The following is a 25,689-nucleotide window of genomic DNA, read 5'->3' on the forward strand; positions in this document are numbered from 1 at the left end:
TCAGGCCAGGCCGGATGCCTGCTATGTGACCTCCCATCACCTCAGGGTGCACTTTGCTCTACTCAGGCTCCACGTAGTGAGTCTGTCCACGGTTCCCTTGGCTGTTGATGGGGCAGGACTGAGGTGGTGATTCTGGCACAACCACACAGATGAGGATCAGGGCCAGAGCAGCGACGGGTCCACATTGACACATGGCCAGTTCTGTGCAGGAGGCTGATTTCTTCCCTCTTCCCTGGTTCCTCTCTGGGCTCAGAGTTCTCTTTCCCAGAAGCTCCCTCAGCACTGAAGAGACAGGGAGCCCTTTTCTCCAGGTTGTGGGTAGACGCCCTCGTGTGCCTTCCTAGGGGGGTTACACACTGACCATCTTCGTCGTCTGTCACTACTTCCACCTCCATGAAACAACAGTTCTCCACACACTGTGGTTAGTGATTCCCTCCTAGAATCTGTCCCCCAGCACACAGACCCAAGTCTGCAGGAGCCCGAGTGTGGCTCTGACCTCAGAACACGAAGGGCAAACCTGCAGGAAGCTCCAGGAGGGAAGGAGTGACAGCCATGGGTGCTCTGACGGGGACCTCATCGCAGACTTCATGTGTCTGTCACCATTTGGACAACTGTTAGCTCAAAATGAACGTGGGTGATTTTATACAACATTCAGCTCAGTAAGAATATTTAAACTCAACGACACTGTCAACGGGAAGATGCAGGTATTTAATCACCAGTGTATTTTCACAGATTCGTGCTTATTGCTGAGACAATATGGACTGAAATAGTAGTTGAAAAAAGATGGATGAAAAAATAATGAAATGATATGACTTTTGGTTCTCAGTTGAATAGAGGTCTATAAACTTGTTTCTAAATCATTTCACTTATTATTGTTTTTATTATTATTATTTTAATTGTGAGTTTTGTACACTAGGTCTTGTCCTGCAAGTAGGAGTAGGAAAGCCCAACGCGGTGCCCAGGTAAACACCATGAAGAGCTAGTTCCTGTGAACTTCAGACCCACCTCAGTGATGGAATTAACACACAGAGCTTCCAGGATGGATGCTTAGGGGTCAGACTCATCTCAGGGGTGGGTAGAACAATAGTCACTGTATCTTGTGTCCAGCAAGTTCACAATAGAGTAATAACTCAGTTTCCGGTGACTAGAGGAATGAATTTCTATTACCCAAGACCAATCTGATCCAGAAAATTCTTTCGAAGATGCCACTTGTGACTCCAGGTGAGGTGGAGATAAGGAGCGCTGTGTCCCTGAAGTCACAGTCCCTGTGGCCCTCAGTTGGGACAGACTTTTCAGTACAGGTCCATTCTGGCTGGGGGTTCACTGGAGTGTCTGGGGGAGTGAAGCCAGCCCTGAGAGTACAGGGAGGGCCTGTGTTATGTCCTCATGAGCCTTGAGCTCCATGGGAGCAGCACTGACTCTGCTGTCTCAGAATCAATCTACTGATCAGCCTCAGGCAGTGACTGGAGCCCAGAGATGGTTGGGGGGTGAACTGCCCAATGGACGGAGACTTGCCCTGGGATTCCTGAGCATAAACTTGTCCCAGAAAGCAGATGATCAGGGCACATCCTGCCCTGGTGACAGGACCTCAGTTACACTCGATGTCACTGGGTTTCATGCTGGTTGGGGTTCTGCCTCCTGGAGGCTGTTTTACTGAGAATGGCTGGGTGAGCTCAGGTTGACCATGACTTCTGGAGAGACAAAGAAGCCCAGAAATTGCAGAGTCCAGGACAATATAGACTCAGGAGGGAGTTCTGTGTGTGTGTGTGTGTGTGTGCGCGCGCGCGCGCGTGTGTGTGTGTGTGTGTTTGTACGTGGGCGCGTGCATGCGCATATGTGACCAAAAATGAGGCCAAGTTGCCCTTAAATCCTCTTAAGGCTTCTCCACACACTGAGGGATGGCTCTCCATCTGAGGGCCCAGGATTTTTAATTTAAAAGTCAGTTTCTTAAAGCCTTTTCTACTGGAGGAGGATTTATTAGGCAATTGTGGCTCCTTTGAGAGCAGACTTTTAACGCTTCCCTCAATCAGAAGTCCGGGCCTTGTCAAGTGACAGAAGCAGGAAGGAGAATATGAGAGGATTCACACAGCTCTATCTTCTGGTCATTCTCCTCCCTAGAGTTGGGCCCTGGAGACTGGAAAACTACAGCAAGATCATTTCCAGTTCCCTCTGAAATCCTAACATGGAGAGAGCCAGATGGAGAGACTGAAGGCCTAAGCCTGAGAGATGAGGGAGCAGAGAGGAGAAAAGAAGGGAGGGTGTGGGGAGTGTTATCAGGAAGAGTCTGTAGAGTCTGGTCCAAGTTCAAGTGTAGCTGATTCAGAGAGAGGAGACTGTGTCTATGACCAGGGTTATTGTCACTATGTCAGCTGTGGATGCATCAGTAGTGACACAAGGTCACACTTTATGGAATGAGATGGTGGAACTGATGTGTGGATGAATGTTTGCTGGGTAGCACGTTCAGTTACAGATGCAGTATTTATTCGTGTTTATCATCCAGACCCCACGGGGACGTGAAGTTGGGCTGTGTTACGTCAATGTCAGTGTCTTCCTGGGATGCCCTGTGCTGTCCCGCGTTGCAGGCATAACCTGGGTATGTCTCTTTCCTCTGTTCAAGGACAGATCTTCCTGAAGTTATGTAACCCCTGCTTGTGCCTCCACATAAGTTTCTCAATGAAAAGAGGCTGAAGCCGAGGTCTGTGGATCCAGGGGTCTTACATCACTTCCTCCTTATCTGAGACGCTGTGAGTAACGATAGCCGTTCCCACTGCCATGAGCTGTAGCACAGTAATAGTCAGCCTTGTCCTCAAGCTGCAGCCCAGACGTGGGCAAAATTTCTGTATTAGTGGAGACATCTTTGGATCCAGAGATATGACTGGAGACCCCAGGTCCCAGCTGCTTGTATGAGTCTGAGTAGTAGAACAGAAAGACCGGAGAGGGCTCCCTGCCTCCTGCTGGTACCAGAAGATGTTATAACCACCAACACTCCTGTCTCTGCTCAGGGTTCAGCCGAGTCTGGCAATTGTTTCTGGAGATGCGGAGAGGGAGAACAGCTGGGTCAGCACAGGCTGGGACAGGGAAGTATAAACACAGACACATCAGAATGAGGAGAAGGGACAGAGTATAGACACTGGAGGATGTGAGCCAGAGGATTCTGACTCAGGCTGGAGGCCAACCCTAGAGTGCTGAGGTCTGTCCTTACCTGCGCAGTGACAGAGGAGCATAAGGGGGACATGGGTCCAGGCCATAATGACACAGACCCTTATTAGGCCACAGGGCTGGGACTGGGATGTCCCAGGCCTCTCTTATCTGCTACCTGTGGCCTTCTCAGAGAGGCTTCACATGCAACTGAGACCACCCCTGCCTCTCCCCCATGTGCCTTCACCATGCCTGAAGCCCTTGGAAAGGGAGTCTGCCTTATGCAGCTGTTTTCCCCATGAGTGGACCCGGAGGAAGCAGTTCCTAGGACTAGACACAGGCCCCTGTGCAGGGGACTCTGCCAGGCCCAGAGAGAACAATCTTTCCCAGTCCCCACGGAAAGTAAAAAGCCCAGTCTTTGGGCCTACCGTCAGTGGAGGGCTGTCCAGCTGGGAGCACGTGGCCTGCAGAAACCTCTAGACACCATCTCACAGCACCTCCCGCGGTTCTCTGGGCAAACCTCTCCTTTTTACCTGCTCCCCCCAAACCCCTCCTTCATCCACTTCCCTGATGGCTGTATTTCTACCAGATGAGAGTGATCTTCCAGGGAAGGACGGAAGTGCAGTCCCGGTGAGCCCTCCCTGACTGGGCTTCCTCTGTGGACAGGGGACTAGCGGGAGGGACGTGATCAGACCTGACCAAGGGGAGCCTGTGAACCACTGTGGAGCTGAAGAAAGGACAAAGGGAGCAGACAGCAGAAGGGATCTGTCCCCGTGACAGGCTCAGAGGAGGCAAGCTGCCTCTGGGAGTAGAGTGTGAACAGGAGCTCGCCTAGGGACACACACCTTCACAGAGGAGGACACAGAGTGTGAGGATGTGAGGCCCGTCTGGAGCAGGGCAGACAGGACTCAGCAAATTCAGATGAGGCTTTTGCAGGTGTGAGGACAGAGCGGGGCCTGAGCATCCAGCAGGGACCTCTATGGAGCCATCATGTGATCTCCCCTCCATGTTCCCAGAGACTTTTTATCCAGGCTTTGCCTGCCGTCAGCACTGCTCATTAGAGATTTTGCTCTGTGGGAAGTCCTAGGGCAGAATTTGTGACAGCGAGAGCTGGTTGGGGACACTGAAGGGACAGCTGTGGCACAGCACAGGACACGGAAGGGTGTGTCCCCACGTGGGACACAAGGAGGTGATTGACTGGACCTCAGGCTATGAATTTTCACCCTCAGAACAGAAAATGAGAAAATAAACCTTGAACTACATAGGATGAAACAAGTACTGAACAAAGTGACCAGAGTCTGAACAGATACCAAATTAGATATCAGGGTAGAAAGGAACAGAGGGAACCAAATTGTATTCATTGAAGAAAGGAAGCTGCTGGAAATGAGGACAGAAACAGCGGCATCACATGTCCAGCAACATGAGACTGTCACCCAGGCAAACAGGGAGATCACACTGAGGTCACCGGCCTCAAAGCCACGCTGGAGTCACAAGAGCTCGATAACATTAAATATTTAGCAGGGTCTGTATTTTATAGCCTGTGAATATAATATAGCATCTATTTAAAGAGACTCTGATTCCGGACTTCAAGCTGGATTACAGAGCTGGAGTCATCAGGATGGTATGGTACTGGCACAGGACAGGCACAGAGATCAATGGAACAGAATAGAAAACCCAAATATATGGCCAGTTCATGTCCCACAAACCAGGAGAGAATATCCAATGGAAAAAAGACAGTCTTTTCAACAAATGGCATGGGGTAAAACTGGACAGAAACATGCGGAAGAATAGAACTGGAACACTTTCTTACACTTATTTTTCTATACAAAAATAAAATCAAAATGGATGCAAGGCCTAAATGTGAGACGGGAAACCATCAAAATCCTAGAGGAGAACACAGGCAGCAACGTTTTGACCTTGGCCTTAGCAACTTTTTACTAGAACTACAGGGCACAAGGCAGGCCACCCCTGGATGGGCCACACTGACATGAATACTATCATGAGTTAAAAAGCAGTTGATGCCCATACACTCAGGAAAAGCTCTTCATGTCTCTTCAACTGACTGAAACATTCAGGGGGGGGCAGCTGCCCCAGGAAGACAGCTGGCACCACAGACAACTGCACTAGGATATGAACGAGGTGGGGCAGACGGGGACCCAGCAAAGCCTGTTTGAGCAAAGCCAGCAAAGCCTGTTGAGACACAGTCCTCTGTGTCTCATCGTTTCCCAGGGGCCCTGCACACATTGTTTATGAAACATCTACTCTACTCTTCTTCTTCTGTCTGTGAAGTGCGTTTCTTTGCATTGAATACTAGACCCCTACCTCCTTCCATGTAATTCACAAAAACATAGATCTCGTTTTGCCTGCGTGTCTTTTGACTTTCTAGGTCTATGTTGATTCCCATATGTTCACTATTAAATTTCTTGTGTATCACTTCAACCTCCTCAAGGACAGGTCTCACCACAGAGGACTCTCCCCTATAGGATCCTCCACAGAAGCTTCTCAATAAAAGAGGCTTGGAGACAAAATCTGTGGACCCAGAGGTTTTTATCTCACTTCCTGGTTATCTGAGTCACTGTGAGTAACACTGCCATGATAGGTAGCACAGTAATAGTCAGCCTCGTCCTCAGGCTGTGGCCCAGAGATGAGCAGAAGCCCCGCATTGGCCGAGGCATCTTTGGACCCGGAGAAGCGGCTGGGGACCCCGGGGCCCTGGTGCTTATCTGAGTCTGAGTAGTAGTACAGGAGATACCAGGGAGGGCTCCCTGGCTTCTGCTGGAACCAATTTATGTAGTAGCCGCCAACATTGTAGCCACTGCTCAGGGCGCAGGTGAGTCTGGCTGTTGTTCCCGGAGATGCAGACGGGGAGGGCGGCTGGGTCAGCACAGGCTGGGACAGGGAACCTGCAAACAGATAATCATGGGTGATGAAGCTAGAAATGGAAAAAGGAATTCTCAGGACTCTGAGCACAGGAATAGAGATTTGGGGGCTCCCTGTGTCCCCGGGCCTGTCCCAACCTGTGCAGTGAGACAGGAGCATGAGGAGGAGAGGAGTCCAGTCCATGGTAGCACAGCTTCTGGTCCCCACAGTGGGCTGGGCTGCCCCAAGCCTCCTTTTCTCCTCCACCCTCTGCCACAGGAGGGGCTGTCCATGCAAATGGGTCCCATCCAGTGACTGCCCAGCCCCTCCCTTGTGCTGGAACTCATCTCATACCACATACTGAGATGAATGGAGGTTGCTTTCAACCCCAGAGAGAGGACTGGGAGGAAGCACCTGCTGAGGCAACACACAGGTCCCTGCTCAGGGGACTCTGCTAGGCTGGAGGGGACACAGCTGCTGAGTCCCCTCAGGTCCCCCCCTCCCTGAGTCCCCTCAGGTCACACAGGGCCCTGCCTCCAGGCCCAGAGTCTTGAGTGAATGGCCCTCACCAAGCAACTGTGTAAGGACCACGGGGCAGTCCCACAGCTCCCCGTGCTGGTCACAGGGCACAGACTTCACGATGGCCAAAGCCCTGTGAGCCCAGCGGGTTTCTGTGACTCACCAGGTCCCTGTCTATCTCCACACATCGGTGTCTGGTTCACAGATAGGGTTCCATCTCCTGTGTATTAAAGCCATGGGTTCTGAAAGGGCGGGCCTACGCCGGCCGACTCCATCTTGTTCTGTGTTCTCCACCTTGAGTGACTATGTCCCCGACATGACCCCTTTTCCGGGAAAATCACAGAAACCTCAGACCGCGCCTCCTCCCCTTGAGTAACCTCCCGCTCACCCGTTCAAACTTCCTGGTCAAAACACGCCCAGCGACCTGCGTAACAGGACTCCGACCCTTCCCCAGCCAATCGGCCGAGGCCACGACCCTTCCCCAGCCAATCGGCTGAGGCCACAGCCATTACCTCACCAACTGCCCCTAGACCCCTATAAAACCTTTGTGCTTTTGAAACTCGCTCTCTCTCCCTGGTATCTCACCGCTGCGTCGTTGCAGGTAGGGGATTGAGCTCGAGCTAGCTCGAATAAAGGTTCTTTTGCTTTTGCATCGGACTCGGCTCCCTAGTGGTCTTTGGGGATCACGAATTCTGGGCATAACATTTGGGGGCTCGTCCGGGATCCCCAAGACCCCCGAGGGACCCCCGACCCGGAGAGCCTGACTGGCCACGGTTAGTATCTGTCTGTTTGTTCTGTGTTTTCTGTGTGAGCTCACTTCTGGAATTCTGGTAGTGCCCGACGCGGTCTAAGTGGACGCACTGGAGGACCACGGGCCGGGAGTTTCGGAAGACATTCCGATTCTCCCTTCTGGAGGGACGTGGAATCCCCTCAAAGGTCTGAGACGAGGTGGGTCGCTCCCGCTGGTTGGCGTGAGGCCGTCGTCTTTGGAGGGACGTGGAATCCCCTCATCGGTTTTGGAGGGACGTGGAATCCCCTCATCGGTTTTGGAGGGACGTGGAATCCCCTCAAATGTCTAAGCTAGCTTTCAGTTTTGCTTCCATGGAGTTGGAAGATTTTCTAGGGGCCCTGTGTTTGTCTGTTTTTGTGTTTCTCTGTTTTGTTCTGTGGACTTACTGGACGGACGTTATGGGACAGACTCAGACTACTCCTCTAAGTATTATGATTGATCACTTTAAGGATGTGAGGGGAAGAGCTAACAACCTCAGTGTGGAAGTCCGAAAGGGTCGGTGGCAGTTTTTTTGTTCTAGCGAGTGGCCAACTTTCAATGTCGGATGGCCACCAGAGGGGACCTTCGACCTCCCTACTATCCACCGAGTCAGGAGTATCATCTCTCAGCCTAAGACGGGCCATCTTGATCAGCTCCCTTACATTATCACTTAGCAGGACCTTGTAGAAGACCCACCCTCTTGGCTTAAGCCCTTCCTAGCCCGCTCCCTCCGGAGCCAAAACCCATTCTTGCTTTGCAGGGGACAAAGAAGAAGAAAAGTCTTATCCAGCCTTCAGCACCCCTCTACCCTGTCTTACAGGGGGGTATTGAAGAAGAATTAATTTTTCCTCCCTCGTATAACCCCTCTAGGATGCTGGAAGAACACCATCCTCCCCCTCCGGGGGAGGCAGACGCTGTTCCGAGAGCGGGAGGCGGAAACGCTCCAGTGGGAAGCCCGCCCTTCACGAGACAAAGGGCTCAGAGGGAGCAATCCGCCTCCGCCGCCGACTCCACTATTCTGCCCCTGCGAGCCACCGGACCCCCAGACGCGGAGGGGAACCAGCCCCATCACTATTGGCCTTTCGCCACTAGTGACCTCTACAATTGGAAAGCTCAGAATCCTAAGTTTTCTGAGAAACCGGCAGGGCTTATTGATTTATTAGACTCTGTTCTTTTTACCCATCAGCCCACGTGGGACGATTGCCAGCAGCTTTTGCAGGTCCTGTTCACGACTGAAGAAAGAGAAAGAATCCTCAATGGGGCCCGAAAACTAGTTCCCGGCACAGACGGGAATCCCACCACCAACCAGGCTCAGATAGATGCCTCCTTCCCCTTAACTCGGCCCCAGTGGGATTTCAACACGGCAGAAGGTAAGGAGAGGCTCCGGGTCTACCGCCAGACTCTAATGGGGGGTCTCCGAATGGCTGCTAGAAAGCCAACCAATTTGGCCAAGGTAGGAAATGTACAACAGGGAAAAGATGAATCTCTGGCTGCCTTTTTAGAACGGATCATGGAGGCATTCCGTACCTATACCCCCATGGATCCAGAGGCTCCGGAAAGCAAGGCAGCTGTTATCATGGCCTTTGTAAACCAAGCGGCCATAGACATTAGGAGAAAATTACAGAAAATAGATAGACTAGGAGAAAAAAGTCTGCAGGACTTACTGGTGGTAGCCAAAAAGGTATATAATAACCGGGAGCTTCCTGAGGACAAGCAGGCTCTCGCCATGGCGGCTGCCAGCAGTAAGCAGACTCGAGACCTGGCGAGAATACTACTAGCTACCACTGCTGACTCCCCTGAGGAACGAGACCGCCGTCTCCAGCAGCTGGCAGACGACGCAAGAAAAGGTAAAAGAACCACCAAGGGGGGGAAGCAGAGGCTGCAGAAGGATCAGTGCGCATACTGCAAGGAGATAGGGCATTGGGCCCGAGATTGTCTGAAAAGGGCTGGCGGGAAAGGAAGCAAGACTGATCGAGTAAAAGTCCTAGAGCTAGATGAACTAAGTGATTAGGGGAGTCGGGGTTCGGACCCTCTCCCCGAACCCAGGGTAACTCTTAAAGTGGAGGGGACCCCTGTTGACTTCCTTGTCGACACCGGAGCACAACATTCGGTCCTCTGCACCCCACAAGGAAAACTAGCCAGCAAGAAGTCCTGGGTACAAGGGGCAACTGGTATGAGCCAGTATTCATGGACTACCCGAAGAACAGTAGATTTGGGAACGGGCCGGGTATCCCACTCCTTTATGGTAATACCAGAATGCCCCTACCCGCTGTTAGGACGGGACTTACTGACCAAGATTGGAGCTCAGATAACTTTCAGACAAGGGGGGCCTCAGGTCACCGATGGCAAGGGCCACCCCATCCAGGTACTGACCATGAAACTGGAGGATGAATACCTCCTCCACCAGGAGGCGCTCCCGAGAGAGGATAATATAGACAGATGGCTACAAGAATTCCCCTCGGTTTGGGCAGAGACTGGGGGGGGGATGGGACTAGCCGCTCATAGGACCCCAGTCCTGGTAGAGCTCAAGCCAGGAGAGAGTCCGGTAAGGATCAAACAATACCCCATGTCACAGGAGGCCCGGAAGGGGATCCAGCCACACATCCGGAGACTACGAAGCCTAGGGGTACTAGTTCCTTGCCAGTCTGCCTGGAACACCCCCTTACTGCCGGTCAAAAGGCCTCACACAAATGACTACCGACCGGTACAAGACCTCCGGGAAGTAAATAAGAGGGTCGCGGACATATACCCAACTGTTCCCAACCCATATACTCTCTTGAGCTCCTTGGCGCCCTCCAGGGTCTGGTATACTGTACTAGATTTAAAGGACGCCTTCTTCAGTCTGCCGCTGGCACCCCAGAGCCAACCCCTGTTCGCCTTCGAGTGGCATGATCCGGAGGAGGGCTACAGTGGGCAACTCACCTGGACACGGCTACCTCAGGGATTCAAAAATTCACCCACCATCTTCGACGAGGCACTACACGAGGACCTGGGTGAGTACAGAAGGGAGCACCCTGGCCTCACCCTTCTACAGTACGTAGATGACATCCTGATTGCTGCCGACACGGCCAAAGACTGTGAGCGAGGGACCCAGGACCTGCTGGCTACCCTGGGGGCATTAGGGTACCGGGCATCCGCGAAGAAGGCTCAGATATGCAGGGAGAGGGTAAGTTACCTGGGATATATCCTGGAGGGCGGACAGCGGCGGTTATCAGATGCCAGAAAAGAAACTGTCCTAAAGATCCCTACTCCCACCTCCCGAAGAGAAGTGAGGGAATTCCTAGGATCAGCCGGCTACTGCCGCCTCTGGGTTCCAGGTTTTGCTGAGATCGCCAGGCCCCTATATGAAGCTACCAAAGAGGGGAAAACATTTAAATGGACTGAAAAAGAAGAAATTGCCTTTAATCGGTTAAAAAAGGCCCTCCTAAGTGCCCCAGCCCTGGGCCTACCAGACATTACGAAACCCTTCCACCTCTTTGTAGACGAACATAAGGGAATAGCAAAAGGGGTTCTAACTCAAGCCTTAGGCCCCTGGAACCGCCCAGTGGCTTACCTGTCTAAGAAACTAGACCCAGTGGCTGCCGGCTGGCCACCATGCCTAAGAATTATTGCGGCGACAGCACTCCTAGTCAAGGATGCAGACAAACTGACCCTAGGACAGGAGATCTGGATCACGACCCCACACACCATTGAAGGGGTCCTGAAACAGCCTCCTGATAGATGGATGAGCAATACACGTATGACTCATTACCAGAGCCTCCTACTCAACCCTCCACGAGTGCGGTTCCACCCCAGTGCAGCCCTCAATCCTGCAACCCTGCTGCCCGACCCTGACCTAGGTGCTCCACTACATGACTGTGCGGGAATCCTGGAACAAGTACATGGATTCCGGATGGACCTGACCGAGCAGCCCCTCCCCGATGCCGAGGCTACTTGGTTCACTGATGGCAGCAGCTTTGTGCGAGACGGACACAGGTATGCGGGTGCAGCGGTGGTCACCGAAACGGACACCGTATGGGCGGAGGCTCTACCCTCCGGAACGTCAGCCCAGCGAGCGGAGCTGATGCTGGGAGCTGGAAAACGGCTTAACATCTACACAGACAGCCGTTATGCATTTGCCACAGCTCATATTCATGGGGGAATTTATCAGGAGAGGGGGTTACTGACGGCAGAAGGACGGACTATAAAAAATAAGCAGGAGATACTTAACCTACTTACGGCCTTATGGCTTCCTGCCAAGCTAGCCATTATCCACTGCCAAGGGCACCAAAAAGCTGATAACCCAGTAGCTAGAGGTAATCGAAAGGCTGACCAGGCAGCCAAGGCAGTAGCCCTTACTCCAGTCCCCACCATGACCATACAACTACCGGACCCGGGAGACCCAGTTTTACCAGACCAGCCCAAATACTCCCAGGAGGAGTTACAGCGGATCAAGAAACTCCCCATGGCCCAGGAGATAAAGGGATGGTGGTATACACCTAACAAGGAGCTCCTGCTGCCAGACCGGCTCGGAGTCTCAATATTAGAGCACATGCATCGGTCTACTCACATGGGGGCCCGAAAATTAAAAGACTTAATCCGACATGCCGGAATCAAGATTCACCAACAGGACACCAAAATAGAGCAAGTTGTATCTGCCTGCAAGACCTGCCAACTCACCAACGTGAGAGCCACATCAAATAAAAAAGGAACCAGGCTCAGAGGCACCAGACCGGGAGCCCAATGGGAAGTCGACTTCACTGAAGTCAAACCAGGAAAGTATGGTTATAAATATCTTTTAGTATTTACAGACACCTTCTCTGGCTGGGTGGAGGCATACCCAACCAAGCATGAAACGGCTCAGACGGTGGCTAAGAAACTACTAGAAGACATCTTACCCAGGTATGGTTTTCCTGCCATGGTAGGATCAGACAATGGACCAGCTTTTATCTCTCAGGTAACACAGGCAGTAGCCAAGGCGGTGGGGGCAAACTGGAAATTACATTGTGCTTATAGGCCCCAGAGCTCAGGACAGGTAGAAAGAATGAATAGAACCCTAAAAGAGACCCTTACCAAATTAACCATGGAGACTGGCGGGGACTGGGTGACTCTCCTACCGTACGCCCTTTACCGGGTTAGAAACACTCCTTACACTCTGGGTTTTACTCCCTACGAGATCATGTTTGGCAGGCCACCCCCTGTTATTCCCAGCCTTCGAGCTGAACTTCTTGCAGAGTTTAAAGATCAAGAACTTTTTCTTTCCTTGAGAGGGCTCCAGAGGGCGCACGAGGACATTTGGCCGCGCCTCCGTGCCATCTACGAGGCTGGCCCGACCCCGACACCTCATCAGTACAAGCCAGGAGACTGGGTCTATGTCAAGAGGCACCACCGAGAGACTCTCGAGCCGCGCTGGAAGGGACCCTACATTGTAGTACTGACAACCCCCACCGCTCTCAAAGTAGACGGCATCGCGACCTGGGTCCATCACACCCACATTCGGCCAGCGGACCCCTCCTCAATCCGGAAGGACTTCGTCAAGCGATGGGCCATCAGTCGGGACCAACACAACCCGCTCAAGCTCAAGCTACAGCGCATTCGACCCACCTAATATTGGTAACTCTGTTAACTCTGCTTGTCATTGCTCATGCTGCCGGGAGTCCCCACGTCCCCCAAAACATCACCTGGCAGATCATAGATACCAGCTCGGGGACAATACTTAATCAGACCTCCCAGAGCCACCCCAGGGACACAGGCTTCCCAGAACTTAGCGTAAACTTCCAAACTCTGTTCCCCTTGTCACCATAAATGCAGCCGGTCCCATGATTGGGTCCGTAAGTTACATGACAAGGGGGGAATGAAAGGGCGGGCCTACGCCGGCCCACTCCATCTTGTTCTGTGTTCTCCACCTTGAGTGACTATGTCCCCGACATGACCCCTTTTCCGGGAAAATCACAGAAACCTCAGACCAAGCCTCCTCCCCTTGAGTAACCTCCCGCTCACCCGTTCAAACTTCCTGATCAAAACACGCCCAGCGACCTGCGTAACAGGACTCCGACCCTTCCCCAGCCAATCGGCTGAGGCCACAGCCATTACCTCACCAACTGCCCCTAGACCCCTATAAAACCTTTGTGCTTTTGAAACTCGCTCTCTCTCCCTGGTATCTCACTGCTGCGTCGGTGCAGGTAGGGGATTGAGCTCGAGCTAGCTCGAATAAAGGTTCTTTTGCTTTTGCATCGGACTCGGCTCCCTAGTGGTCTTTGGGGATCACGAATTCTGGGCATAACAGTTCTAAATACTCTCATATCGATTTATTTGTGTTTTAATCTACCATCATTACCTAATTTATTTATTGTACCAGTGACACATTAAAGAAGCATGACATGGGAATGCAAACTGCACAGTAGTGCAGCCGCTCTGGAAAACAGTATGGAGGTTCCTCAAAAAATTAAAAATAGAACTGCCCTATGACCCAGCAATTGCACTACTAAGTATTTGTCCAAGGGATACAGGTGTGCTGTTTCGAAGGGACACATGCACCCCCATGTTTATAGCAGCACTATCAACAATAGCCAAAGTATGGAAAGAGCCCAAATGTCCATCAACAGATGAATGGATAAAGAAGATGTGGTATGTATATATATATATACAATGGACTATTACTCGGCAATCAAAAAGAATGTAATCTTGCCATTTGCAACCATGTGGATGGAATTAGAGGGTACAATGCTCAACGAAATTAGTCAGTCAGAGAAAGACAAATATCATATGATTTCACTCATATGAGGATTTTAATATACAAAACAGATGAACACAAGGGAAGGGAAGCAAAAAAATATAAAAACAGGGAGGGGACAAAACATAAGAGACTCTTAAATACGGAGAAGAAACAGGGTTACTGGAGGGGTTGTGGGAGGGGGGATGGGCTAAATGGGCAAGGGGCATTAAGGAATCTACCCCTGAAATCATTGTTGCACTATATGCTAACTAACTTGGATGTAAATTAAAAAAAATAATTTACCAAAATGTGAAGTATAAAAAGTCCAGCCAAAAATAAAAGCATTTGATGTGGTTCTGGTACAGACTATTTGGTACCATGGAGACATATGTAAGACACATGAGAGAGAAAGTAGTCTTTTCCCCTAATTGTCAATGGCCTAACTGGACTAGAGCCAAGAAGAAGTAAACAGAAAGAACTCAGGCTGCCATGCTTCCAACTGGGTCAGACTTATTTGATGTTAGATCTTATTGACAAAACAAACCAACAACCCAAAATGTCTCTTCTCAGTTGCTCATTAATTTCACCTCTAGTGTAGTTTGATTAATCTTGTCAGAGACAATAGTTCTAAATTTTTACTTATCAATACACTTGTGTAGCATCATGGGCTTTGAAATTCTCCAGTGAAGGGTATCATAGAGGCGCCAGGTAACAAGAGATACAGTATAAATCTTGACTGAATGTTTCCAAGTCTAGAATTTCATGCCTTTCTTCTCCCGTCTTGCGCTCTAATCCTGTCCCTGAGAAACAAAGCAACCGGGGGCACTTCATAGTGTGGTGCAGAAAATATAAATGAAACTTAAAAAAAATCTCTTCTTCAGTAGGTCTGCACCCACTGAAGTCATGCCAGCCTGTGAATTACAGTTTGCTGAGGCTGTAGAAATGAGGGTAAAATTGCAGGATATCATCCCATGTGAAATGAACAAATGTTTCTCTTTGTATGCATGCCATATAACAAACCAATACTCTGACCTAAAGTGATGTATTTTCTAAAATACTCTATGTTTCGCGGCCTCCGACATCTTTCATCCATATTCACCAATCTGTTGTGCAAGTTTTATAACATTCAAGCTATGGACCGAACATGGCACCGACCACAGTTTCTGGGTGTGGTTCCAGCCTGACCCAAGAGCATATGCATTTCAAGCTTAAGAAAGAGAAACAATTGTAGCAAGTTAGAATTTACTCATTTGTTTTCTCCCTGGAACCTGTTACTACATTAGTTGCTAAATGTATGTTGTGGGTCTTACAGACTCTGAACTTAAATGAATGATATAAAAACATGGTACCCTGAAATCTCTGCTAATGGTATCATAAACAATTTCTTGGATTGAAAAAAAATGAAATTGTAAAGGTGTCTGTTGCAAAAAAAAAAAAAAAAAGGAAGAAGAAGCACGACAAATGGTTATATGTTCTTCAGTGAAATGATATCAGACAATCACCCAGATCACCTAGGTCACCATGGTTTGTGCTTTATATGCTCCTGGAGGTTGTCTCCTGTGCTCAAAATTTGACCCTTGGCCACCTCCTCCCTGTCGCTTTCTTACTGAGTAGCCGGAAGCACATCATATCTGTCTCCATGTTCTGCAGTGATGAGTCTGGGACCTAGGTCCATGTGGAAGGGCCTGGATCTTGGATTTACAGGGGGACCAGTTTCTGGGGACCATGGGGAAAGGGCTAGTGTCTGGGTCCGTGGGGGCTGGCCTGGGGCTGAACTGGGCTGAGAATCTGGATTTGGGTGAGCCTGTGGGGAATTTGGGTCCACGGGTTCCAACCTCACACTGGGTCAGGCCAGGAGCTTGTTTCTAAGAGAGCCAGTCTGGAGACTTAAGTCCATGAGGGTCAGCCTGGCACTCAGGTGGATCTGAGATTGGGCGTGAACCTGGGGCTGCAGGCCTTGGGCTGGTACTTTGGCAGGTGGGATCCTGGGTCTGATGGGGCCCTCCTGTCCCCTGGGTGCATGTAGCTAGCCTGGCATGGGAGCTAGCCGTGGTCAGTGGTTTAGAGTCTAGGTCTGTGGAAACTGGCTTCCCCATAACTGGTCTGGTCTGGAACCATGCAAGAGCCTGTGTTCACTATAGCCCAGATGGGGCTTGGTTCTGTGGGAAAGGGTGGGAAGCCTAGGACCTCAGAAACTGCTTAGGCTTCAAAGGATGCTGGGGCACAGGGGTGATCCAAGAGCCATGGAATGTGGGAGCCAGGGTTCGTGGGAGCTGGCCTGTCCCTGGTGTGGGCAGGGCCTGTGGTCTGTGGTCAGGTCAGGTTCTCATGTAACTCTGCCTCCCAGGGGAAGGACTTTTCTCTGAGCTGGGCCCTGGGCCTGGGGAAGGGCTTATGGGCATCATGTGAAACTCTTTCCTTACCTCTTTTGTCATATTTTCATATTTGTTGTTTCACCCAGGTGCTCTACTGACTTGCCTGGAACCCTTACCTATCACAGAGGTGTTTATGCATGTGGATCATTGTTCAAATTGATGTTTCTGGAAGGAGAAGAACACTGGAAACTCTTCTACACTATCTTCCTACTGATGCCACTCTGCTCCCTTAATGCAATGTCAGTGCAGTGGGACATGAGGACCTTACTGTCACTGCTGTTCTGATGGATCCTGAGGCACAAGATGTTGAACTTCCTGCTACCACCACCCATTCAAGACTGTCGCCACCTCAGGGGACGGGTCACCAGATCTTAGCTGCTCATCTGCTTGTGGGACCGATGTCCCACTCGGAGGACCTGGGTTCTTGAGTTCTTTGCCTTCTCATGGCATTGACGCTGCCATTGCACATCACCCACAGTTAGGACTGGAGGTCCCCAGACCCGCCAGGGCGGGGTCTGCTCGGTATGGTGCCCTCCGTGATTCCCAGTGATTTCCCAGCACTTGCATGCTCTTGTCTGGGTGTCTTGTGAACAAAGAGGAGGATTCCCACATGGACCCCTTTCATCCCAAGCTTGATGGCACACAACAGCCCAGCCACCCACTGAGGCAGCTGTGGACTCTTCTGGCCTCTACATGCTCAGGTGCCTCTCATGCTGAAGTGGATGAGGAGCCATCCTTGGCATAATGGGGGTCAGGGAAGCAGAAGGGGAGACCCAGGATTGGGGTGAGCATGGGCTCTTAACACTTTGTCCACAAGCAGCACAAGATTCCTCTCACTGTATCTGTGGCCAAAGCAAGTGACAGCAGGTGACGACTAACCACAAAGGGACAAGAGTTTATAATCTGTCACAGAAAAACAATGACCACAGAGAAACAATCATGCAATCTGCACACACTCCTAGTTCAGAGGCCCTGTCCACACTGCTCGCCCCCCCACCCCACCCCAGGACAAGCTTGTTCAGCATAACAGGCTGGTGTATTTGTTAACATATCTCAATGAACAACAGCCCGGGGATTGAAAAGAACTCAAGAGTCAGGTTCATGGGTAAATTCAGGGCATTCCTACAGACCAATATTCTACCCTGGGGAGGCTCTCTGGAGCAAGATGGAAAGAATCTCCCACTGGTTCTCCCCCATGGGCCCACAGAGGCCCAGAGCAAGCACCACATTCCTCCCCACATTTGGTGGCTGTGGAGAACGAGCCCCCAGTTCTCTTCTACCGCAGACCATCTTGAACTTATGGGCCATCTGTTCTAGGTTTCCCACAGGTCTATTCACCATACTCCCAACATGCTGGAATCTGTGAATGTCCCAGGAGCTCCCTGCTGGCTTTTGAGTGAGGGGTACTAGACCCACAGGGAATGGGGGTCAATCAGGCACCTATTGCATCTCCAGAAGGTGTTTTACCTATGAGCTCCTTCAGCCTTGACCTTTTGTGTCTCTGAGTGGACCTGAGGGTGACGACCCCAACTGCATGCTCAGCATCTCCTTTGTAGTCCTGTTTAGCGGGCCTTGGTCTCTCCCTGGGAGACAGAGGATTTGACATGTGTCTATAGAACAACTGAGGACAGAGAGGGGCTGTGTCATGACAGCACCTTGCCAGGCCACGGAGCCTCTGCCACCACTGTCCCCAGCATGGTTCTCAGCTTCACAATCTTCATATTCATATTGGGTGCACAAGGAGGTGCAGAGAGGACAAGCCCAAGGAAGCATGAGTGCAGGTGGATCAGGGGCCTGGTGTGTGTGTGTGTGTGTGTGTGTGTGTGTGTGTGTGTGTGTGTGACTCAGATCTATCCTTTGAGGAGACACCTTAGCATATGAAGAGAGAGAAAGAGAATCCTCCGCTGTCCCTGCCTGTCCCCTGTGCAGAAAGTGGGGAGCACTGGGAAGAGATGGGTGCAGGTCAGTGTGCAGCCAACCCTGAGTTCTGCACCCAGAGATCTTCAGATCTGCTGGGGCTCCCCCCCCCAGTCTCCTTCACGGCCATTCCACATCCCTGATGCAGGGGCTCCTCAGGTCCATCCAATCCCCAATCCCTGGAGCAGCCCTACAGCTGCAGGAGTCCACGGTCAAGGTTTGAGCATAGGAGTCAATAAAACACAAACAAGCTGGAAAAATAAATAAATAAGCAATACACTTGTTTAAGAAAATGCTCAAAGTTCACCAAGGAAGATACAGTGAGGGAAAATAAGTGCATGAACAGATGCTCAATATCATTTGTGTTAGGGAATGAAGTATTCCTACATATGTATTGGCAGGAAGAAACAACAAATAAAAATGAAAAATACTAAAAGAATAATTGACCAAAACATATAAAGCCTGCCTGGTAATTTCCCATCATGGTACTAATATAGAAAATGAATACTGAACCCATGTCTCAACCCGAATTCCAGTTTTTAAGAAATGAATTGTTTTAGAAGAAAACAGCGGGGCACCTGGGTGGTGAGTTGGTTAAGCCCTGGACTCATAGTTTTGACTTAGGTCATGATCTCCCAGTTGGTGGGTTCAAATCCTGTATCAGGCTCTGTGCAGACAGTGCAGAGCCCGCTTGGGATTCTCTCTCCCTTTCTCTCTGCCCCTACCCCATGCGCTCGCTCTCTCTCTCTCTCTCTCTCTCTTAAAATAAATAAATAAACTCATGGGGCGCCTGGGTGGCTCAGTCGGTTGGGCATCCAACTTCCGATCAGGTCATGATCTCACAGTCTGTGAGTTCAAGCCCCGTGTCAGGCTCTGTGCTGGCAGCTCAGAGCCTGGGGCCTGCTTCAAATTCTGTGTCTCCCTCTCTCTCTGCCCCTCCCCTGCTCATGCTTTGTCTCTCTCTGTCTCAAAAATAAATAAAAACATTTAAAAAAAGAAATTTAAAAAAATATTAAAAAAATAAAATAGGGACTTAAGTATTCAAATAATAAAGACTGATTTGGGGCACTCAGCTAGCTAGTGTGGTGTTGACAGTCAGCTGAACCCCAGGTGTGGATCGCCACATTGTCACTTTCATCTGTTGATTATTGCAGGAGAAACCCCTTGCATGAGAATTTTAGCAACGATTACTAAGTCTCTCTTCTTTGGATGAAGCACAGTTGCAGGTTCTAGGATGAGTGAACTGAACACTTTTAAAAGGAGCCAGGGTGCATGGGTGGCTCAGTCGGTTGATCATCTAATGATCTCTCAGTTCGTGAGTTCAAGCCCCACATGGGACTCTGTGCTGACAGCGTGAAGCCTGGAGCCTGCTTCAAGTTCTGTGTCTCCCTCTCTCTGCCCCTCCTCACTCACCCCTATCTCTCTCAAAATTAAACATTAAAAAAAGTTTTAAAAAAATTAAACAAATAAAAGGAGCCCAATCTTTTTTTTTCAATATATGAAATTTATTGTCAAATTGGTTTCCATACAACACCCAGTGCTCATCCCAAAAGGTGCCCTCCTCAATACCCATCACCCACCCTTCCCTCCCTCCCACCTCCCATCAACCCTCAGCTTGCTCTCAGTTTTAAGAGTCTCTTATGCTTTGTCAAGAGGATTTAATATTGCCACAAAACCAAACTAAAACATTGCTGTATTTTAATTAGAAACCAAGAGCATGCTTCAAGGAGACCTCACAAGGAGCAAGAAACTTACCCTGTGATGCAAAGTACAGTGAGATACCTTTTAAAGAAACACACAAACACACAAAGTTGATAAACACAACTTTTATTTTACAGGAAAAGGTTACTGCCCATCGAAGGGGTCCTGGGTATTCTGTGACCCTCAGGGATGGGTGGCTTGACTCTAAAGCAAAGGGGAGAAAACAAAAACAGAAAGAAACGATAACGCCCTGTGTGAGTGCCTCCTGTAGAACTGCCAGGGCAGTTGCATAGTTGACGGAGAGATGGCATTTTATTTTACAAGCAGCACATTCACCCAATGCATTTTCTAAGCTCCTGGCTGCTTGTGGTTCTGGGCGGGAACAAACACTGATCTCCCATGAAATCTCTGTTATGGAGGAAGGATCCTCATTAGGTTCGGCAGTTTCCTTGGCTTTCTCATTTGGAGGCAAAATCAACCCCTGGGGGCTGGGATAAGCTGCAGGTTACAGTCTGTCTTGAAATTATATGTATGGAATCTTTCCAAAGATATATTATGATATTGGGTGCTGTTACCTGGGTGAACTTCACTGTCCATTCTACACATCTTTCACTAGTGGGAACTTACTAGTAACATTAGTGTTTCTTAGTAGTGATATAGATTTTTGTTTGTTTGTTTGTTTGTTTGTTTGAAATTTTAGAGTCTCCATGAGTATCATGTGTAAGAAAAGGAAACAGTTATAGTGGGACGCCATTTTGAACCAGAGTCCCCAGGGCTTAAGTTCTGGTGATATTATCAAAGGCAACAGCAGGTTTAAGTGTCTCACTTCCCCCAGGCCTGGAGCTCTGTGTGAGCATTGAGACTTTTGTCCCACACTGACCTGTAATAATCAGCCTCGTCTTCAGCCTGGAGTCCAGCGATGCTCAGAGAGGTCATGTTCCCTGACCTGGAGCCCAAGAATCTGGCTGGGACCCCCGAGGGTCTAGCAGTGCTGTTAGAGATGACAAGTTTGGGGGCGCCTCTGCCCGGGAGCTTCTGGTACCAAGATACACCTCCAGCCCCAACATTGCTGCTGCTTCCAGTGCAGGGGTGGTGACAGTCTGACCCACAGGCTTGGACACTGCAGATGACTGAGTCAGCACACACTGGGCCCAGGACCCTGGATGTCAGGAGAGAGGCACGGGGTGAGAGAGAGGGGTCAATGGACAGGGCCCATAGATGGTTCCATAGTCCTCTCATCTCCAGCCCTGACCCCAGCCTCCAGCTGCCTGTACAGAGAGCCAGCAGTGTGAGCAGGAGAGGAGCCCAGGCCATGGAGGAGACCTCTGCTCAGCAGAGTGTTCTGAATGTCCCATAGTTGGGTCTGGCCTCCCTGTGTCTCTCTTATTGTCTCCAGGAGCCCAAGAGGCAGGGTGGGGTGGGGAACACTTCATACAAACCAGCCGCCTCCCCCTGACTGACCAGCCCCAGCCTGAACCCTGAATCCGACCCCTGCCTGGAAAGTTCATCGTGGGAGCTGGTGGAGATAGAGCACTGGGGCCTGGCCTGGGGCTCCCCAGGAGCCTGTTGGCACCCGGATGCTAAGCCCCGGTGAGAACCAGAGCCAGGTGGCTCCCAGAAGGGACAGAGCACACAGCGCTCAGAGTAAACCACAGCGCCCCCTGCTGCCCGAGGCCCAGAGTTGCCCATATGTTTGGTCTTGTCCACTGAATACTTAAAAACAGCAATAGAATTTATGTTTTATAGAAGTTTGAAAGTCACAGAAAAACCTAGTGTAAATTACAGAGTTCCCACACGCACCAACCCCCTCATCCACCTCTGTCTTTCCCATTGTCCTCCTCCAGCACCAATGTGGTCACTTGTTTTGACCCATGAGCCAACATCAACAAGTCACTGTGACCCAAAGTCTATACCTTATGACAGCAAGGCTCACTTTTGGTGTGTACATTCGAGAAGTTTAAGACACATACAGTGATATATGTTCATTTTGGTCTCACACAGAGAGCTCCCTCCCACTGCCCTAAAACTCTTCTGTGCTCCAGCTGTGCATCCCTTCCTACCTCCAACCCCTGGCACCACTTAATACTTTTATTTTCAAATAGATCTGCCTTTCCTGACAATGTTATATTCCGGGAGTCATACAGCGTGCGGCCATTTCAGGTTGGCTTCTTTCACCTAGCAACGTGCATCTAAATGTCCTTTCTGTCTTCTCATGGCTTCATGGCGCAGATCCTTCTAGTGTTGATCAATATTCCATTCATTGTTTGCATGCACCATAGTTTATTTATTCATCACCTAGTGAAAGGCATCCCAGCTGGCTGCTTCCAGATTTGGGCAGTTATGAACAAAGCCACGGTAAATGTCCTTGTGTTTGTTTGTTTTTTTTTATTTTGTTCACACTGTTTTCAACTCCTTTTGGTAAATACCAAGGGCCATGTTGCCGGATGTTAATGTAAGGAGATACATACTTTTAAAAGAAAACTGCCAAACTCTTTTTTGAAAGTGACTGTACTATCCTGTGTTCCCTCCAGCACCGAAAGGGAGTTCCAGCTCCACATCCTGGCCAGCATGTGATGCCATCTGTGTTGTTGAACTTGGCCATTCTAATATGTGTGCTATGCTATTTCATTGCTGTATTATTTTACACTTTTCTAATGATATGTGATGTCGAACATCTTTTCTCAAGCTTATTTGCCATCTGTGTATTATCTTTCTTCATATCCTTCACATTTTTAATTAGATTTTTTGTTTCTTTATTACTGAGAAAACTTCTCTTTTAAACACCTAGAGGGGTGCCTGGGTGGCTCAGTCGATTAAGTGTCTGACTTTGGCCCAGGTCATGATTTCGCAGTTTGTGAGTTCAAGCCCCTCATCGGGCTCTGGGACGACAGCTCAGAGCCTGGAGACTGCTTCGGATTCTGTGTCTCCCTCTCTGTCTGCCCCACCCCACTTGCACTCTGTGTCTCTCAAAAATGAAATAAACATTTAAAAAAATTTTAATAAAATAATTAATTAATTAATTAATTAATTAAAAACTGGATATTTCCTCAAATCACCTTAAATTTGCAGTAGAAACAAATATGCGTAAAGAAGTCTGCCTTGGAGCTCCTGGGCCCCTGGCTCAGTCAGTTATGCGTCAGACTCTTGATCCTGGCCCAGGTCATGATCTCAAGGTTCATGGATCAGCCGTGAGTTCTCCGGCTCTGAGCTGACAAGTGCTGAGCCTGCTTGGGATTCTCTCCCTCCTTCTTCCTCTGTCCCTCCCCCGTTTGGGTGCACGTGTTCTCTCTCTCTGTCTCTCTCTCTCTCTCTCTCTCTCTCTCAATAATTAAATAAACTTAAAAAAATAAAGAAGTCTCTGCCTCAATTTTCCTCATTATTTCAATCCTTTGTTAGATGCTGATATGTGTCACAGGTATTTTGTGACTTCTCTGAAATAAAGCGAGACTTCTTCAAGCCGAGTGCTTACTCCACACATCCACACAGGTGGTGAGTATCGCTCTCCCTGCCCCTAAGGTCTTGCTCAACAACCCAGCCAGAACTTCACTGTTCATGGGATAGTCATTCTTCAGCCTACATCCCTGTATCAGATTTTCCTCATTCTTATAATTTTCCTGAGCTGCAGTCACTGAAATGGAGATTTTGTCCGCAGAGATGATGGGGCGCCCTCTCAGGGTCACCAGCTGTTCAGGAGTGAGGAATGAATGGGTAATGGAACTGAGGAAGGACTTGCGCCGTGACACTGTTGCAACAAGCTCAGTCACTCCCGTGGTGAGTCTGGCGCTGCGATGGCCTTTGCGTCCTGGTGGGAGATCAGAGAGAAACTCAGGGAGCCACGCATCTGTTAGTCATTGCAGGTAGGCTGCCTTTGGAAGAGTTAGTGAACTTGAGTGATCCCTTACCCAAGGACATAGGAGACTTGTTGGTTATTGACACAGCTACTGGGTGGGCACCATTGTATGACGACAGTGCATGCCTTCCACTGCTCAGGTCGTCCAGCTTCGTAGAGTGAGTCCTGGGAACAGCTCCTCCTGGATGCTCTTTGACCACTTTCAGTGCCGGAAGCTTCCAAGACACCATTCAGCGGTGTGAACGACAGGCCCAGCTGCTGAAGTGTATCTCTAGGACACAGACAATGCACATAATCCTGCTCTGCTACCCATTCTAGATTTGCTTCGGATTCAGTGAACCCCCGGACTTCCTCAATCCCCATACCTGAAAAGCCTGAGCCCATTCACCTTGTCTTCTTGGAGCTGTTTTGTTGGATCCCATGGAGGTCAACCACATTGTACTGACGCCGCAAAGACTGACCTAGGTAACAGCACCAGGCTTCCTGATGTAATTAGCACAAGTGACATGGAAGCTGAACATGAGCAGGTGTGGGTCATAGACAGGGAAAGGCAGGAGATGGATCTGGTAAGGGGAATAGAGGACAGATTATTCTATCACGTCTTAATGAAGACACTTGGACTTTGAGCTGGTGATTTTCTAGTTGTGGCAAAATATGCATAAATGTAAGCTTCTAAACTTTAATCACTTTAGCTGTACAATTCAGTGGCTCTATGCACACTCACGATACTGTGCACCACCACCACTGTCCATTTCCAGGCCTTTCATAATTCCAAACAGGAACTGTGTACCCATGGAACACACCCCCTTTTCTCCTTATCCAGGAGTGAATAGTAGATTCTACAAACTGGGAGTTACAGAAGAATCCAGGGTTCCAGGAGCCCATGAGGATGCAGGAAGCAGCAGAAAGAAGAGAGTAACTCCCCTTGTGGCCCTTGGAAATATGGCCAGACCCAGGTAAGAGTTCCGTTTGGTCTGTGCTTTTTATTCAGAATTACCACGTTGTTTGCTGCCCACCCTGGGCTAGAATGGCATTGTGTCTTTTGTCAGTGTGCCCAGTATCCCCATCTTTCTCTCCCAAAGTGTCTCAGGAACCGACAGTGAGAGCCCGAGAATCTTACTAGGGCGTTGGACATATGACCCATTGTTTCTTCTTGTCTGCAGCCCCTCCTCAATCCCTGTACTCTCCCCTCCAGAGACCCTGCAAGGGCCCTGCTTTCAGCCTAATTCCTCCCTGGAGGTCAAAGGGAATTGTACCAATTGATGACGGATTCTTTTTGTCCATATGCTCAGGACTCTGCGTCTATGTGAAAACATTGGAATATCCGAGAATTTTCATATCTCATATTGCTCATGTTGGATCGTGCACCATGGATTTTTTAGGATTAGAAATGAGTTTGGGTCATGTGCTCTCTATTTAAAAGTTTTTGGAAGTTTTCTTGCATGTTTGTTAGCAGTCTCTCATGATGTTTTCTGCCTTGCTCTTATTTTGAGTAAAGATATTTTTTAAATTTAATTAATTAATTTAGAGTGAGCATACGAACATACAAGTAGGGGAGGGGCAGAGAGAGAGAGAGAGAGAGAGCAGGCTCCACACTGGTAGACAGATGTCTTTCTCATGAACCATGAGATCATGACCTGAGCCAAAATCAAGAGTTGGACGCTTAACAGACTGAGCCACCCAGGTGCCTGAATGAAAATATTTTATTACTGATTCGAAACTGTACATTATATTTGATATATACATATTATATAGACACATCAATGTATTAACATAAAATATAATAAATATTATATATGCTCATGCATGCATACATACATACACACATATAGTTACATTTTTATTTTCATAACCAGATACAAAATGA

General features: G+C 49.4%; 1 protein-coding gene and 1 gene segment (V, D, J or C); one reads left to right on the forward strand and one right to left on the reverse strand.

The window, feature by feature from the left end:
• Positions 1–5,668: 5,668 nt before the first annotated feature.
• LOC128777058 (probable non-functional immunoglobulin lambda variable 5-48) lies at positions 5,669–6,210 on the reverse strand. The segment is given in 2 exon segments: positions 5,669–6,041; positions 6,156–6,210. Coding segments are annotated over 2 exon segments (402 nt in total).
• Positions 6,211–7,640: 1,430 nt separating this feature from the next.
• On the forward strand, positions 7,641–13,502 carry LOC128777055 (uncharacterized). The gene is given in 3 exon segments (XM_053902338.1): positions 7,641–8,010; positions 8,013–13,161; positions 13,235–13,502. Coding segments are annotated over 2 exon segments (5,166 nt in total). The 5' UTR covers positions 7,641–7,704; the 3' UTR covers positions 12,873–13,161; positions 13,235–13,502.
• Positions 13,503–25,689: the final 12,187 nt, after the last annotated feature.

Source organism: Panthera pardus, unplaced genomic scaffold (genome assembly GCF_024362965.1).
Source record: "Panthera pardus isolate Hobbes unplaced genomic scaffold, ASM2436296v1 HiC_scaffold_15, whole genome shotgun sequence".
In the NCBI taxonomy this organism is placed as follows: domain Eukaryota; kingdom Metazoa; phylum Chordata; class Mammalia; order Carnivora; family Felidae; genus Panthera; species Panthera pardus.